The following is an 18,131-nucleotide window of genomic DNA, read 5'->3' on the forward strand; positions in this document are numbered from 1 at the left end:
GATGATATTTTTGTATGCTTTTCGCACAATGAACAGGGAGCTCCCGTTCTGAAAGGGGCAATTCAGCAGGGTTTTCGTTGGCAAGAACTTGGTCCAGGGCGCTATTCAAATATTTTGGAGGTACACGATTAACCAACACTCCAGGTGAAGCCTCAGGTGACCACAAGAGATGGGCCAGCTTTGGGTTTGTTTTAATGTCCCAATAAACTAATAATCCTCGCAACTTTTGCTTTGATTTGAGTCCCTGAAAAGATCACTGCCAGTGCATCAAGAATCTTTATCAGATGTCCTTATCAATATATCTGACAAGAAGGGCTTTGGGGGTTTGCTTGTCTGTTTGTTCTACGTTTTAAACCTCTTAATCTCCCTTTGCCTCATTTCACCTCATTTGGGGGCCTGAAGAAAGTTCGTTCAGCTTCATTTCTCTTTGCGTTCAACCAGAATTAAAAACGTAACTGTAAAAAATTTCTTTGGTGAATCAGAATACCACCTTCCTGTGGCAGGATTGGGAGGGTGGGAGATGCTGCATTTCAAAACATAGCCAGGATGGGCCTGATTTTGATACATGGTGCACCAACACCCTTTTGGAAAACATTTTGGTTACAAAACAGCCCAGAATGCCTGTTTCTGAGGCATCCAAACCCATCTAGGCACTCCTTAAATCTAGGCAGGACTACTTTGGGGTCAGCTGGATGGGGGAAATACTCAATTCAGTTCCCATTTAAAGTCAGATCTATTCATTTCACACTTTTGAAATCAGTTTGAGAACTGGAACACAGCCCTCTTATGAAATTTACACTTGTCTGAAATTTGCAACAGAGTTCTCCAATGGTTTTTTTAAAAAAAATATAAGTCAAAAACATGTAGAAAAATTTATATGATGAAGACATACAATAAATATTAGAAGCTGTTTGCAAAACTGTGTATGCTGGTGACTATCAATTGCGCCTGTCATTTGTCAGTTCACTCAGTACCTCATTTTCCTAGTCTTAAATTCAGTTCCCCACATTTTTGCAGCAACTCATGACAATTCTTCAGAGTCATAGCGCAAATTTCTCTGAAGCAGCATGTGTTTGTTGCAGTTCTGACTAATGCATTTTTGCAAGGAGTTCCCCTAATTTTGGGAAACATCGTTAGTTGGAGGGTAGCACTGCAAAATTCAGATAAACACAAATTTCAAAGTGTTTTGCTTCTCATAAAGTATGGATCTGAGTGATTCCTTTTTAAATGCAAACTGAATCATATTTCTCCCTATTCCCTGGCCAGAACTGCATACACAAAAAAATATGTTTATTTATGGAAAAACACTGAAGAATTCTCATGAGGACTGTTTTTTTAAAAAAAAATCTAAAATGACAAACTGAAGCTGAATTTAAGATTGAAAAGAAGAGAGGGAACCGGTATTGACACATTCTTCCATTCCCAGGTGGAAGTGAAAAATCCAGCTTCTGGGCATTTGTACCAGCTTGGGACGCCCCCTCGCCTCACGGCATCCCAGAGAACTGAACTGCAGCATCCTGGAGGGCTCACTGGGGAGAAAAGAGGGCCGAAGAAATAAATCTCCTAGCGCCTGTTTTGATTAGTAAACGATAGCTTGTTATGAGAGGTATCTGAATCAGAGGAGCGAAAGGGATCTCCCAGAGCCTGAGCGTGAAGTCACAAGTCTGTGCTGGGTTCTCGGACTCGACTCACTTTTCTTCTCTCTGATCTGGTTGCCTTGAGGACGTGTCTTGGAGGAGGTGGGGTCCTTCCCATTGGGGTGGGCAGAGACACCAGGGGGCGGAGCCTCCTCCATCCCTATATCTGCAGGGCTCTCGCCTCCAGCCAGGCAGCCTCTGAGTTCCCAGCCTTTCCTTGCCACAATGACCGGATCCTGGCTGTGTTTGCCGCTGCTCCTCGTGGGAGCCCTGCTCCTGGGGCAGCCGGCGTGGGGGCAAGAAGAAGCAGAAGAGCAGCCCTCCTGGGAAGAGTTAGGAGAGCCACTTGTCCCAGAAGCGTCTGAGGAGCAGATGGAGCCGACTTCGTATGAAGAACGGGAGGCAATGGAAAGCTTTCAAGAAGGAGAACGGCTGGATTTGGGGTCCCTGGCTGTGGACTATTTTAACAAGCTTCCATATTATGATGGTATTTACAGGAGCGTGGAGGCCGAACCTCCAACATTCAAGGTAAAGGAAACAGGCACCTCAAGGGCTCCCGGGTGGTGGAATGTACCCCATTTGGAGCACCCTCTCTCTTTTGCCCCTAGGCAGACATCCTAAAGCCATCAGACCACCATAGGGCAGGGATAAGAGCCACTCAGCACTGCTCCCCTCCCCTTGTGGTTCTGGAACATATCCCACCCCACTTTGTAAGTTGTCCACAAGATGACATGGAAGTGGGTGGGTGAAGAGTTGGAAGAATAAGAATAAGGTTCCTAGACCTTGTGATGGTAAAGAAGAAGAAGGCAGTCTTAGTTTGTGCTTTCTCATGTATTGTGGGGCTTTTACAGGCAAGGACTTCCCCCTAGCTGGCTCCCGTCTCCTGCCCTGACAACTGTGTTTTCTTTTCTTCTCTCGTTCTTATGTTTGTCCAAATACCAATTACTTCCATCAGTTAAGTGCCTATAGCAGAGGTATTCAAACATTTTGAGTCCAGGGCTCTCTCGAAAAGCTACATTCTTTCTGCTGCTCCCCTGTGGGGCTCAGGAGCCCAGTTCTGTCACCCCTTGCCTGCGGAGCCTGCAGCCCCTCACCCCTTTTTGAACACCCATGTGGAGTGTTCCCTCAGCTGCCTCTCCTTTCCCCTCTCCTTGGGAGTCCTCCGGGCAGCCACCACGGCCCCGGTCTCTGAGCCGCCACTTCCTCCCCCCTCCCCGCCACCCCAAAGAGAGGTGCCTGCTCACGCCTCCCCACAGGGGCCTGGGAAGAGGATGTCCCCCACCTTAGCAGCCTGACAGAGACTGGCCAAAGGTGAATGTGAGCCCACCACCTTGCTCACCTTAGGAGACAGCAGTTGCAGCAGTGGGCGCTGCTGGGCCTGCATGGTGGAAAGGTTCTCCTTCAGCTCCCAGGCTGGATTGCTTACTCTGATGCCACCTCAGCTCCTGGCAACCAGCACCCCCTGGCCAGCACCAGAGGCGCCAGTCGCCTGGGGAGCTTATAGCCAGGGCTGCTGCAACAAACAGCTGTGCGAGCCTTTGGGAGGCAGAGGTGCAATAGGGCATCAGAGGGAGGGAGGGAAAGAAAGAGGGACAGAGGCCAGTGTTGCCCACGGCACCCCTAACCATTATTCAAGGCACCCCACTGAAAACCACTGCCCTCAATTCCAGTGGCGTAGCGTGGGTTGTCAGCACCCGGGGCAAGGCAAGTAATTTGCGCCCCCTAACCCGTGGATTTGCGCCCCCTAACCTGTGGATTTGCCCTAACCCCAGATGTTGCGCCCGGTGCGGCCGGCCCCCCCTGCACCCCCCACGCTACGCCACTGCTCAATTCCATGGTTTGGATTTATGGCTGCACAATGCTGGCACCTCAGGTGGACAAAATGGTGCCTCCTTTACCACCAGGGGAAAAGGGGTGGGGGAAGATCTACATGAGGGAAAAGGTGGGGGGGGAGAAAGAGAAACATCGGGCTCTGCTGGTCCTGTGGAACCTGCTGGCTGAGGCAATCGCCTCACCTTGCCTCATGGGTGGGCAAGCCCTGTTGCAATGGCTGTAGAATTCTGGGGTTGCATGAGAACTAAGAGCAAAAATTTCCTCTCTCTTCGGCCAGCTGGTGCTGGAGAAGAAAAAGTGGGGGGGGGGGGAGCCAGAGATCGCATGAAGGGAGGTGTGTGTGCAAAGTGCTTAATTTCAAAGAAGAAAGGGGGGTGGGAGAGATTTCACCCTCACATCTCTGAATTTGCCCTATAAGCCAAACATTGTAAGGGCTGGGTGTGGTTCCCTAATAGCCAGGAAAAAGCACTCTGCACATGCTTTGACACCCTTTCTCACACCTTTCACACTTAGGGCAGATCGGCACCGTACATACAATGCACATTCGATACACATTTAAAGCCCATGGCTCTCCGCCCCCCCCCCCCCAAAAAAAAAAAATCCTGGGAACTGTAGCTTGTTAAGTCTATTGGGAACTGCAGCTAGTTGTGGCACCAAGGAAACAAATGCAGTAGTTAGGCAGGCACAGAGAGGTAAAGTAGATTTCTAGGTGGGTGAGTTGCATCCAACACGTCAATATCTCTCAAAGAAAAATAGCAATATGTGGTGATAACAGAGTCCAGCCATGGGGCAGGGAGTAAAGGGGGTGGGCTCTTTGGGGTGGGCACTTGCCCCTCTGTCCCTCCCCCTTTGGTGTCTGTGTTGGTGGGAACTATGATGGGGGGGTCACCAGGCTTAAATGTGCTTTAACTGAACAGTGTAGACATTTGAAAGCTTGAGCCTTGACCCTGAAATCAGATTTCAGGGCTGAAATTAAGCACTGACTTGATGCAAAACCCTTATTCCCTGAAAAATTGCCCCTGGGGACACACATGCACAATGCCAGGCCAGGAGCTGGTTGGCAGCACAGAAGCTGTGAGCTTCTTATTCTCTGCTTCCAGGATGCCATCGGAACAATGGTGCACATGAAGATGTTACTGGCGAAGACCGACTGCAGAAAGGAGGACCTGAGGGAGCATCGTGAAATGGTGGAACATTTAGTGCATTTTATGCACTCTTCAAAGAAGGAGCCATTGCCGGAGCTGAAAGGTTGCAACCTGCCACCTCCAGACGAACAGGAGGTGAGCTAACAGCGTCCATTTAGTCACAGCATCACAGCATTGTAAGGTTGGAAGGGACACCCCAAAGGACATCTAGGCCAAGCCCCTGAAGAATAGAATTTTATTATTACGGTCACAGACCAGTTCCGACTCACTTACAATAGCGGGAAAATCATAAAACGCAACAGGAATACATTGAATTGCAATTGGGTATAACAGAGACAATTCAGATATAGCGGCAGTTTAAAAAATATATTAAATCTTGGTCACTAAAATATAACCTAAAATTATCATTTAAAACTTTAATCATTTTGGTAGTACAGTGGTACCTCGGGTTAAGTACTTAATTCGTTCCGGACAGTGGCGTAGCGTGGGGGGTGCAGGGGGGGCCGGCCGCACCGGGCGCAACATCTGGGGTTAGGGCAAATCCACAGGTTAGGGGGCGCAAATCCACGGGTTAGGGGGCGCAAATTACTTGCCTTGCCCCGGGTGCTGACAACCCACGCTACGCCACTGGTTCCGGAGGTCCGTTCTTAACCTGAAACTGTTTTTAACCTGAAGCACCACTTTAGCTAATGGGGCCTCCTGCTGCCGCCGCGCCGCCGGAGCACAATTTCTGTTCTTATCCTGAAGCAAAGTTCTTAACCTGAAGCATTATTTCTGGGTTAGCAGAGTGTGTAACCTGAAGCGTATGTAACCTGAGGTACCACTGTACAGCTTGTCCCCTAAGTTTTATGGCACTCACACAGAATTTGGGCACCCTTAGCATGATCTCTAGATCCTTGTCCTCTACCAGGAGTTTTAGACATTGAAGTTCAGACCCATTTGGAGATTTTTGTATAACAGGAGTGATAAATACTGAGCGTATATCCCCGTAGAAACGGCCACATAACAAGACATGAGAGACAGTTTCTACCTCCAACAAGCACGGGGGCAGACTCGTTCCACGTATGGTTTACCCTCGAATCTGCCCCGCAATAAGGCAGATGGCAGCACGTTGAATCTACAGACGCCCATATAGAGGGCATGAGAGAGCAGCAGTCCGTACGGTCGCAGTGTGAGAGGCGCCCATACTGACTGCGCACACCCTCAGCCGCTCTACACCTGGGGGGCAGCAGCCATCTTGTAAAAAACAACAACCCCAGAGTGTCACCTGGGACGGACCGCCCCCTCCGCCCCCCATTTCGTACGCACCTGAAGGGAATGACAGTGTGGGGGGTGGGGACCCCTTGCTGCAGGCGGAGGAGAGAGTAAGGTGGAAAACCTTGCCAGCTACAGCCGGTTCCGCCAAGGCAGGATGGGGGAGAGCAAGGCGGCTTGGCAGCGTGGTGTCTTAACTCATGACTCACTTCTGCTGTTGGGATAAGGGAGGTGAGGCCAGACTGCAGGGTTGGAAACAGTGGACTGGGGAGAATCAAAGGAGGCCAGAGCAAAATCAGTAAGACAGGAGTGTCAAGCAGCAGTTATGTAGCAGGTGGAGAAGCAGACAGTCCACTACAAATTGACCCTGAAAGTGTAAATGCTTTTCGGGGCGTAAGGCAGCTGTCTGGTGGCACCCCAAGAGATGGTCACGAGACCTGAATTATTGCCCCATGGTTTCTAGGTTTTTGAGGGGAAACGTTTGCCTCACTGAGAGAGGGCTTTCCATAGGACTGTGCTGTCTTTATTATTTTTATTTTAACCAATTCAGTTTTTCTTTTCATTCTGTTGAATTCCATTAGAGTTCAATAACTTTTCAGTGGCCGTTTTACATGTTTTTAGCTTTTTAAAATTTTATCTGCATTGTTTAAAGCTATTTGAACAATGCAGCAATACATAATAATGAAGAAAACTAATTTATTGAAAGGCGGGCTTTGTTTTTACATTTATGGAATGGCAATGTAAATGATATTTTTAAATTTTATTCATGGTACTGTAGAGTTTTTGTTATGTTCTGTGGGTGTCCTCCCCCCCCTTCATTTGTCATTTTCTTTTTTCTTCCTTTCCCCTCCTCCCCCCCCCCCATTTTTTTTTCATTTTCTGCATGAGAAGCAAGGGTGTTGGATGTACAATGGCTTTGGCTACATTCTGTTTGAATATATAATATTATCTGTAAGCCGCCTTGAGTCCTGTCAGAGGAAAAGACAGAGTATAAATATGCAATAAAAATAATGCATTTTTTTAAAAAAAACCACACCCAGTTTAAAACAACTTAGCATCACAGAAATAATGTGGGTGCTAAACATATGCTCCTCAAAAGCCAGAACAAAGAGGTGAGGCTCAGCTATATAGCTGCAAATATAACAGTTTAAGTGTGTTTTAGGTGCATTATACAAATGTGGCACTAGATGGTGCTAGTGAGCTAATGGCAAACACCATATATTTTTAAAACATTAAAAAAAAAAAGGATTTGCACAGTGTTTTTCAAATATGTCTTGATTCAGCCATGCTCTTCCATTGAAAAAAGGTTCTTTCTTAATGAGAGCGGATCTGCTCATGAGGCAGAAAGTTGAAGCCAGGATCCAACCCTGCTCTTACTCAAGGCCTCCACAGAATACACTGGGAAACTTTCCATTTGCTATTAAGGAGAATTGCTGTGGCCACAGTTTTTCATCGTCATATTTGATGGCATGGACAAACCCCCACATTTCTAACTTGTTTCTTTCATCCCCCCCTCTCCACCCCCCACCCCCCCGCCACACTTGTTCACAGAATCTGAACTGCAACTTCAGAATATATATGGATGCAAGAGAAGGCTCGATATCTGTGGTTCACCACAAATGCAAACCGCTGCATGTTCGAGAGTTGTGGTGAAGACCCTGCCTAACCCCTGGATGCTGCCGCCAGTCAACTGCGGTGGGGGCAGGAGGAGGAGAAGCCCCCACCTTGGTCTGTTCCTCTTCCTCCACAGCTGCAAAATAATCACGTAGATGCAAGCCTAGAAACTCTCCCAGTAAAAGGGGGTGTCTGAATCCACTGTGCCCCCTCCTCATCCTAGACACTCTGGTCGCTCTCCATCTCTGTCTCTTTTCATTCCGAAATAGGGGTAATAAAATTAACTCGCACAAGCATTGCCATGAAGTTGAATGGCTTTGTAAACTTTGTGTGTGTGTCTTGTCCACCCTCTCTGCCAGTGGTGACTAGTGCTTATTGGGATAGGTAGGGGCGAAGGCAGGGAGCTGAACAGCAGGTGGCGTAGAGTGGTACCTTGGTTCTCAAACTTAATCCGTTCTGGAAGTCCATTCCAAAACCAAGGCGTGCTTTCTCATAGAAAGTAATGCAAAATGGATTAATCCGTTCCAGGCTTTTAAAAACAACCCCTAAAACAGCAATTTAACATGAATTTTATTATTTAATGAGACCATTGATTTATAAAATGAAAACAATAAACAATGTACTACAGCATGGGTAGGCAAACTAAGGCCCGGGGCCCAATCACCTTCCAAATCCGGCCTGCGGACAGTCTGGGAATCAGGGTGTTTTTACATGAGTAGAATGTGTCCCTTTATTTAAAATACACCTCTGGGTTATCTGTGGGGCCTGCCTGGTGTTTTTACATGAGTAGAATGTGTGCTTTTATTTAAAATGCATCTCTGGGTTATTTGTGGGGCATAGGAATTCGTTCACTCCCCCCCCCCCACAAAGTATAGTCCGGCCCCCCACAAGGTCTGAGGGACAGTGGACCAGCCCCCTGCTGAAAAAGTTTGCTGATTGTCACACAATCAATCAGTAGCTGAACTGGGTTCCACACAGTCACAAAAACAAAACAAAAAGAGCCACAAAAACAAAAAGGCAAAATAAATAGCAAAAACAGACAGACCTCAGTGTAACACTCAAAACAGAGCAAATTCGGCTTCCGAAAAAAGTTCACAAACTGGAACACTTACTTCCTCGTTTGCAGTGTTTGGGTTCCAAGTTGTTTTGAGTACCAAGGCGTTTGAGAACCAAGGTACCACTGTACTAGGACTTTCCTCAAACTAGACACTCTACTTCTGTTGACGCAGCCTTGAATTCCATTACTGATGTGTTTTGTTTTGCTGCAGCATCACACTGTTGACTCATGTTCAGCAGTGGTTAGGCAACATTTCTCAACTTTGAGACTCCTGATTGTTGTTAAGACTACAACGCCAAAAATGGCCAGTGGTCAGAGATGATGGGAGATTTAATTCCAACAACCTCTGGGGACCCAGGTTTGAGAAAGGCTGTGTTCCACCATCTGATGAGGACCTGGGAAAGACCAGGGCTCAAATCCCCACAACCATGATGCTTACTAGGTGCCCATAGACCAGTCATTGCCTCCGAGCCTAACCTACTTCACAGGGTTGTTGTGGGACGGGGAAGAACTATGTTTGGCACCGTCAGTTCCTTGGATCAAAAAGTGGGAAGCAAATGAAGTAAAACAAACAAACAGGACTGGGGAGGGGGAGAGTACATACACCAGCAATGTTCAACCTTGGCATGTACTGCAAACTCAAAACACTGCCTGGGTGACCCACTCCCAATAATTTAATTCCATTCCCACCGAGGCAGATAACAGAAGCAAGGTGGAATTATTTCAATACAATGGATGGAGTCCTTTAGGTGGTGGAATTCTGTGCGGGAAAGTGAGAATGAGCTTGTTAAAAGGAAAAAAGCAATAACACCCGAACACTGACCAAGTGATACCTTTATTGGGATGAATCAACAAGTTACAAAGAAAAAAAGATATCTGCAGGACCATCAAAACAAAGAGAGGGAGTATATTTGGAGGCATGGTAGAAAAGCCCCAGTGCAATTTTAGAAATGTGGGAAATGTGATTTCAGAATTAAAATAGTGATTTTCCATTCTTGAGATAGGAGTGGGGTAGATAGTTTCAAGCTTGCACGGGCCCCCAGAAATGATGCTTTGGCCTGAGTTCATTCAGGCAGCAGGGAAGCCGATGTCCATCTGAGACACCCCCAGGCGTGACGTTCAGGAACTGGCTGCTCTGCAGCTCATGTGTGTCAGTCGCGTGTCACTGAGCCATGGACGGGACCAGACGTGGAACTCACAGATTTGTTTCTGGAAAGAGGGAAAAGGAGAGAGAGAGGAAAATATCCAGACAATTAGAGCTAAGTGGGGGGGGGGGGGTATTATAATTGATTCATTAATCACCTTCTAAACCACCTTCAAGGCAATTTGCATTATAAAAAACAGTTAAAAACGCAAAACAGCCAACGCATTTAATGCAAAATTAAAACCCCAACAAATGAACACACGTGGCAAAGATCCTTTATACAGCTGGGAAAGCCTGGCAGAAAAAAAATATCTCCAGCTGTTTCCAGAAAGTGCAGATCGTGGGTGCCCTGTTATATCTGTGGATGCTATTCCACAGAACAGGGGCAGGGCAGCCACCCTAAAAGCCCTGCAGTCTGAGATACTACAGCACAGGCTTCCAATACTTTAAGAACTTGCAGGAGAAACTCTCCCACAGACGCAGCCCAGTCACAGTAGCCGAACATTTCTGGTGGGGGAATAGAAGAGAGGCTTGGAACAGGAGCAGTCTATCTGAAATATGGAAGCAACAACATTCAACAGCATAGGCCTCAGAGAGCAAGGAAGGCATTATTGCGAACTCGCTTTGGGCCAGGAGCAGGAGAGTGGCATAGAACTGGGAACCAGCCCCGGTGTGGAAATGGCTCGTCATGGGAACGCGGATTCTAGACAACCTTGTTCTAGCAAGAACCTCATGAATAAAGAGAACAGTTAAAAAAAAAGTTGGTCAAGAAGCCAGAAGTACTGGAGGGTTTTTGTGCAATGACGTGTCCTCACTGAACAGGAATGCAATACTCAGGGCTGCTTCCTCCCTGCTCTCAGGAAGAACCTTCCCTGGAGAGGTCACAGGGATTTCTTCTGAAATCTCAGGAACTGCAAGGCAACATTTCCAAGACAAGCAGAACCTGTTTCAGGATAGACCTGCCAGTGCCTTCAGTGCATCACTTGAGACATGCCACGTTCCACTCCCACGTTTTTTCCAGTTTTGAGAACATGAGGAGGCGGCAGGAAAGAGGTCAGTGCAAGACGGGCAGCCAGCACACAAAAGGGAACTGGATGACGGCTTGGGATTCTTTGGGAGTCTCATCCCTGGATGCCTCAAACCCCAATGATGCCATAGTCAGCTGGCCCTGCTCAGTGGTGAGTCGAATGAACTTCATACACACTCATCTCTGTTGCTTCGTCAATAAATACCCGGGGTTAAGGCAGAGGGAGCCTCGGCTCAGATTAAACACAGCACCAACAGGCCGAAACAAAATGACGCATTTTGCACCAATACAACTATAGCTAGGGACCCTGCTTCCATCTGGGGTTAACTGGAGTCAACCTCAGAACATATTTGCAGCAAGAGAGCACCTGCCCCTTTGCCTGGCCTGCACACATTCAAGCTGCCACTCATCAGAGGCACAGTTGTGGGGGGGAAAGACACCAAACTGTCCTTGTTGTCTCCCGTAGTGCAGCAGGCTTGGAGAGTCCATCTCATTGCCCCATTGCAGATTTTCAGACCAACCAAGAACATTTCCCCGAACATTCCAGCTGCGTACAGAGGTGATCCTCAGGCACAGCAATGAGGCTTCACTGGGAAACTCCAAACTGAAAATGATTCCCAATTGTGCCGATTTGCATCGGAACGGTTTCTGACGCCCTGGAGCATGATCTAATTTAGCAATGTTTCTTTTCCTTGTATCGAATAAGCAAAGCTGGTTCCCTAATCTTGCACCTGTAATTAATTGCATCCATTAATTGTCCCTCTTGAGCCTACGAAATGTCAAATTTTCCATGGAAAAATTAAGCACTGCCATTTGGGGGCGGAAGTGGAATTCTGATAATATGGGGGGAAGAGGCTTTGGGAACTGTTACACAGAACTAGAGACAGCTCTCCTTTACAAATGAACAGAAGCTTATTCAAGGACAACACAGCAGGGTTGTTGTGAAGGAGAACTTGCTGGTGACTTGACTTGGGCCCTGGGCTTTATTAGCAGAAAGTGATGTAGGGTTGCAATTTGCTAATACAGCCCCCGGAACATCTTCAGTCAGCCCAGCTGGTGAACTATTTACACAGACCATATTTGGGGGCAGGGGTCACCCAAGAACATGTACCAAGACCCATTTTTTCTTTACAGGCATTTGAGCTGCTGGCCTTGTAAAATCCTCATCTCCCTCTTGTCTGAGCTATATTTGCCAGCCATTATGCTCATTACGATAAAAATATAAATGACAACATAGATTACATTACAAAACATAATATTCTATTATGTTAGTCGCTGAACTTTTTTATAAACTGAAAGGTAAAATACAATGCTTTTTATCTCTAAATTGCAACACAAAATCGATTTCCTCTATAAACTATAAAATTATTGATCACAACCAAAACAGCAAACTCTGATTTACTTCTTTAAATTTTTAAGAAGCATGGCTTTGTTGCCCATTAGGCATAATTGGCCACTTTTATGATTTAAATGCAAAATGTCAGACTGTAAGAATGAATTTGTATTGGAATTTAAAATTCTAGTAACAAGCAAGCTCCATTTTAAAAAAAAATAAACATATTTCACACACATCCTTCAATGTCTCATTGGCAACAGGAAAGGTTTGTTAACAAAGCTACATCCTGACACTTCCTTGTGCCATCACAATATGCCAAGTGAAATGTCAGATTTCCAATTGTTTGCTATTACTAGTCTAGCCACCATTAGCTGCCACAAGTTTCAGGTCACCCTTGGGAGGTGAAATATAAAGGTATAACACTTTATCCAGACATAATGTTTGGACAGTTAAAATAATCTTCAGGTTGTATCCCGTATTAATCATACTCTGAGTAAACCCATTGAAGTAGACAGACATGACTAACTTGACACCATTAATCTCAATGGGCTCATATGACTAATGTCATATGAGCCCATTGAGATTAATGTCCTATGAGCCCATTGAAATTAATGGTGTCAAGCATCACAAGATATACAAGATGTGGCAATAGCCACTGGCCTGGATAGCTTTCCTAAAGGAATTGTGTGGGGGAGACATGTCAACTAACGGCTATTCAGCTAACAGCAAAACAAACCCTCCTTATACAGAAGCAGTCTACCCAGAGTGTGAACAAAAGAACGACCAGCACATTCATGTCCCATCTGTAAGTGTCCAGAGGTGGTCAGCTGGTTACTGATGAGCAAAACTACTATTGCTTTCTTTAAATAAATAAAACCCACCCCAAACCCTAGCAAAATAGTGAATGAGGAAGCCCCATGGAAATCCCATTTTTGCTCGGGTTTCCATCTGTGGTCCTCCAGATGTTGCTGGACTCCACCTGACACCAGCCAAAGACTACTGAGGTGGGAAGTCCATCAACACCTGGAGAGCCACAATTGGTCTTCATCCACAAAGGCTGCTCTGATTTACTTCTGTGCAAGAATGGCAGGTCAACAAAGAGGTGGTGGTAGGAAATACCCACTGGCCAAGAGACTACACATTTCAAGGGTTTGTGGCTTTCAACAGCTCAAGTCCAAGCTTTTCTGAAAAACCGCACTCTCTCATACAAACCTGCTCAGGTTTTGAGGTCTTTTGGGGAGGCCTTTCTCTTGGTCCCACTACCCTTACAGACCCACTTGGTGGGGATGTGAGAGAGGGCTTTCTCAGTGACGGCTCCCAAAGTTTGGAGCTCCTTCCCTAGAGAAGTTCAACTGGCTCCCTTCTTGCCTTAGTTCCGCTGGCAAGCGAAAACTTTCTGGTTCCAACAGGCTTTGAGAAACGGACCGCATTTAATGAAAGGGCTGGTGCCATGCTCTTCTTCTTGTAATTGTCTGGCTTTAATAGATTTTATATAAGGTTATAGTTTTCATTCCACCAATGTTTATTTTTTTTAATGATTGCTTTTTCTATATTCTTAGCGGTTCTTGTTTTTATCTGTAAGCTGCCTTGAGTTCCATCAGGGGAAAAGGCAGGGTGTGAACAAATATAATAACTGTGGAAATGACAAGAAGATTAAACGGCTGGCTGGCTGCCAGTTTCAACAAGAGAAGCTGCCTCTTGCTTATTTACAATGATTAGTCATTAAACACAGGAAGGAGTTCCTCACAACATTCTTAGGACATGATAAGCACTACTTATATAATGCTCTAATCCGACACCAACCAGGCAGGTGAAATAGGCCTAAGGTTACATTCTGCGCAAGGAAGGCTGCAGCTCAGTGCCAGGACATCTGCACTGCATGCAGAAAGTTCCCTGGTTAGATTCTTCAGCATTCCCAGGCAGGACTAGGAAATACCCCCTCCCATCTGAAAAACCTGGAGAGCTGTTGCCACTCAGCATCGACAGCAGTGGGGCACCCGGACCAAGGGTCTGATTCTGTTTAAGGCAGATTCCCATGTGCTTGCTGGCAGTGGGAAATGCTAGGCACAGACTGGCCGCAATGTGGGGTTTCCCTTACACTTGAACCAGAAGCTGCAGTTAGTGCAGAATGCTGCAGCACAATTTCTAACAGGAGTTGACCCTGTCAGCTTATTAACACCTATGCTCAGAGACCCACACTCCTTGCCGATTTGCTACCGGACCAGGTTCAAGGTGTTACTAGGAGTATATAAAGCCCTGAACAGCTTAGGACCAGTTTACCTGTGAGATTGCTTCACCCCATATATGCCCAGTCAACTACTTTGATCTGTGGAACTGGCACTGTTACAGGTGACACAGAATACTCATTTTGCATTCCTAATACATCAATATTTTAGTGTGGTAGTGTAACACTTTGGAAATCCCTGCCCAATGGCATCAGCAGAGGCTATCACCATATCCCTTTTGGTGCCTGCTAAAAACAGCTTTGTTCAGGCAAGCTTACCCAGTTAGGTAGAATATTGTCTTTTAACTGTCGTAACCCACCCTGGGAACTAAGGATGAAAGGTGGGCAATTAATAATTATAACAATTATGCTCTCATCAGCTCTAGCATCCCACAGCTTGCTGTGGCTGATGGAAGCTGTAGTCCAGATCACCAGATGAGCACCAGGCTGTTCAGGGAATCATTATTGTATCTTGGGATTACTCAACAAAACTGAGGATATTCACAAATTCCTAAGGCTGTATGAAGGGCTGGAAAGTCGCATCATCAAAGCTGCTCCATCTATGGCAGTTTTAAACTGTGTTGTACAGGGAGGACCCAGCCTTTCTTGTCACTGAATAAACACCAAGAAGCTGTGAGGTCCCCGGTCAACACATCTGGTTCCCAGTCTCACCTGCTGTTCTCCTTCCAAGGGCAGGCTGCAGCGCTGGAGGTCCTCAGCACTCAGGTTGGATCCTCCCCTCTTCTCACACAGGGTATTCACCAACTTGACAGTCAAGTAGTATTTCACACCCTCCACCACCTGGAAAACAAATTAGGCATTTGACATTTAGCAGAGTAATGCAAGATATATATATAGATATATATATATATTGAGAGAGAGATACGGAGGCAGGAACTAGATTGATGTAAACAGATGCAATTAAAGGTTAGTGTCATTAAATGAACCATGTGCTCAGTTCTACATGAAAAGAGTCCTGCTGGATCAGGCCGATAGCCCATGCAATCCAGCATCCTCACAGTGGTCAGCCAGATGCCCCAGACGCAAGCAAGGACCCAAGTACAAGAGCACTCTCCCTTCGTGAAGTTTCCACCAAACTGTGTCCAGAAGTACTACAGTGGTACCTCGGGTTACATACACTTCAGGTTATAGACTCCACTAACCCAGAAATGGGACACAGGTGGCACTGTGGGTTAAACCACAGAGCCTAGGACTTGAGGATCAGAAGGTTGGCAGTTCGAATCCCCGCGACGGGGTGAGCTCCTGAACTCGGTCCCTGCTCCTGCCAACCTAGCAATTCGAAAGCACATCAAAGTGCAAGTAGATAAATAGGTACTGCTCTGGTGGGAAGGTAAACGGAGGCGTTTCTGTGCGCTGCTCTGGTTCGCCAGAAGCGGCTTAGTCATGCTGGCCACATGACCTGGAAGCTGTACGCCGGCTCCCTCGGCCAATAAAAGACGATGAGCGCCACAACCCCAGAGTCAGTCATGACTGGACCTAATGGTCAGGGGTCCCTTTACCTTTAGCCCAGAAATAGTACCTCGGGTTAAGAAATTTGCTTCAGGATGAGAACAGAAATCGCGTGGTGGCAGCACGGCAGGAGCGGGAGGCCCCATTAGAACGAATTAAGTACTTAACCAGAGGTACCACTGTATTGCCTTTGACTGCAGAGGTAGAGAATAGCCATCATGACAAATAGCCATTGACAGCCTTCTGCATCTGTGAATTGGTCCAATCCACTTTCAAAGCCATCAAAATGGGTGGCCATCACTTCCTTTTCTATCACCAACTCGTAACCCGATGGCTTTTTAATATGCTAATATGAGTTTGTATTTTCTGGGAATGTATTTGCAAGCCACCTGGGGGGGTGGATATCCTGAAAGGCAGGACAGGAGTTGGCATAAATAAGTAATGTTACCTCTGAATCTTTTTCAGTACCTCTCACTTCCTGCTCTGCAAACACACACTGCACCTCCACAATCCTCACCCTCAATGAGGACTACCTTGTTCCTTTTTGTCTCAGGACCCTAGACTTCTACATCCCAGTGCCATTTCCCCCCAGGGATGGCGGGGGAAAGAAAGCCCAGTCTACCTACCTAGATATTTTAGCCTTTCTAGCGGGGGGGGGGTGGTGGTGAGTGTTTAACTTTTTGCTTGACTTAGGTTCACACTGAAGCATTTAAGAAAACTGAATTTAAAATGAGCGTTTGTATGTACACATCATTAGTCTACAGCAGGTGCCAGAACATCATGCATTTATTCAGCTTGCCACTTGGCCTGGGGGCATTTAGCAGTCTGTGACAGCTCTTAAGGAGCCATGATTTCCAATCCCGTCCTTTTGTTAGGACTCCTCCCCCCTACAAAAAAACCATCACACACACACACACACACACTCTCTCTCTCCTACTGTGTCAACCCATCTCAATTCTCTTCTCTCCGCCCCCAGCTTCCAGGAACTTAAGAAGTTGCCTTTAAACCGACAGACCGTTCATCCATCTTGCCCATTATTGTCTACACTGACTGGCAGCAATGACTCTCCAGCATTTCAGGCGCGGGGGGGGGGGGTGTCTCTCCCAGCTCTACCTAGGCATGCCAGGGACTGAACCTGGGATCTTCTGCATTCAAGGCAGATAAATGACAACTTGTACTCTGCTTTTCAATTTGGGACATAGCTGTCAACTTTCGGATTTGAAAATAAGGGAGCAGCAGCCTCGAAAATAAGGGATCAGCAGCCTCACCTGTCCCGGGGACAGTCTACGGGATATCTAACAATCCGGGATAGCAGCGGGAAACGGCGCTGGAATAAGGGAATTTCCCGCAAAAAAAAGGAAGGTTGACAGCTATGATCTGGGACCTTCTACACGCAAGACAGATGCTCTACGGCTGAGTTACAGCCCTTCCATTCCCCTCTCCACCCCCACCCCCCCGAGGCCCTCCTTCCTTCAACGACTAGGCTACTTCTCTATGTCAGCCTGCGCCCTTTCGGATGCTTTGGGCTGTGGGCTGGAGGCTAATGACAGGCCAAGACAGCAGGAGGGCACCAGGCTGGGGAAGGCTGGTGTGAAGAGAGAGGTTAAGTGGTTTAAAAAAAAATAGTTTTAGGGATGGAGAGTGGAAAAGGGGCCCAAGAATTTCTTGCAAGCCCCCCGCGTCCTTACCTGGCTCTCCGCCTTGAGGATGCTCAGCTGCCGGCAATAGAACATGTTGTTGCTGGCCTGGTTGTAGGCAGTCACGGCGAAGGCAGCGGCCTTCTGCACGTCGGGATCCGAGACGGAGCGAGGCGTCAGGCCTCCGGGCATCCCGATGCTTCCCGCAAACAGCGCCGGGAGGAAAAGCAGCAGCAGCCCAAGGCAAGAGGAGATGCGCATCGCGACAGGTGAACACAACTGCGCCATTGCTGAGAATGAGCTGGAAGTGAGCGCGGCCATAGGCTGATATAAAGGCCGATGCCACGCCCACGCCGCGGAGCCAGCCAATCAACGACGCGGGAGGCGGAAGCCTGAAAGGACAGGTAAGGCGCAGAGCCACGCCCACTCCTGGGGAGGGCTGCTCCCGCTGGAGGAAAGACGCAGGCGCGCCCTGGGAATGTTCGCGCCTTTTGTTGTTTAGTCGTGTCCGACTCTTCGTGACCCCATGGACCAGAGCACGCCCGAGCGCGCCTTTACCTGGGAGTGAATCCCACTAAGCAGCGTGGGGCTTCCTTTTGAGTAGGCAGTGCAGAGGACGGCGTTGATCTTTCGCTGGTGGGTCACCTCTGAGTTGAAGCCTGACCGGAGGTGACTGATTCAGATTCAAAGCAGCGCAAATATAAAGGATCCTTCCTCAACCAGGTGCCTTCCAGATATTTGGACTCTGGTGGG

General features: G+C 47.3%; 2 protein-coding genes across 2 annotated transcripts; one reads left to right on the forward strand and one right to left on the reverse strand.

Moving 5' to 3' along the window:
- Nucleotides 1-1,746: 1,746 nt before the first annotated feature.
- LOC144325823 (uncharacterized) lies at nt 1,747-7,779 on the forward strand. Its single transcript, XM_077920478.1, has 3 exons — nt 1,747-2,165; nt 4,571-4,750; nt 7,421-7,779. Exons 1-3 carry the CDS (start codon nt 1,863-1,865, stop codon nt 7,520-7,522), a joined length of 585 nt encoding a protein of 194 aa, XP_077776604.1. The 5' UTR covers nt 1,747-1,862; the 3' UTR covers nt 7,523-7,779.
- Nucleotides 7,780-9,356: 1,577 nt separating this feature from the next.
- CST6 (cystatin E/M) lies at nt 9,357-17,693 on the reverse strand. Its single transcript, XM_028710856.2, has 3 exons — nt 17,430-17,693; nt 14,944-15,072; nt 9,357-9,749 (listed from the first exon to the last, which is right to left on the reverse strand). The coding sequence occupies exons 1-3, from the start codon at nt 17,664-17,666 to the stop codon at nt 9,660-9,662; spliced, it is 456 nt and encodes a 151-aa protein (XP_028566689.2). The 5' UTR covers nt 17,667-17,693; the 3' UTR covers nt 9,357-9,659.
- Between the last annotated feature and the right edge of the window lie 438 nt (nt 17,694-18,131).

The sequence above is a fragment of the Podarcis muralis genome, chromosome 16 (genome assembly GCF_964188315.1).
Source record: "Podarcis muralis chromosome 16, rPodMur119.hap1.1, whole genome shotgun sequence".
Classification (NCBI taxonomy): domain Eukaryota; kingdom Metazoa; phylum Chordata; class Lepidosauria; order Squamata; family Lacertidae; genus Podarcis; species Podarcis muralis.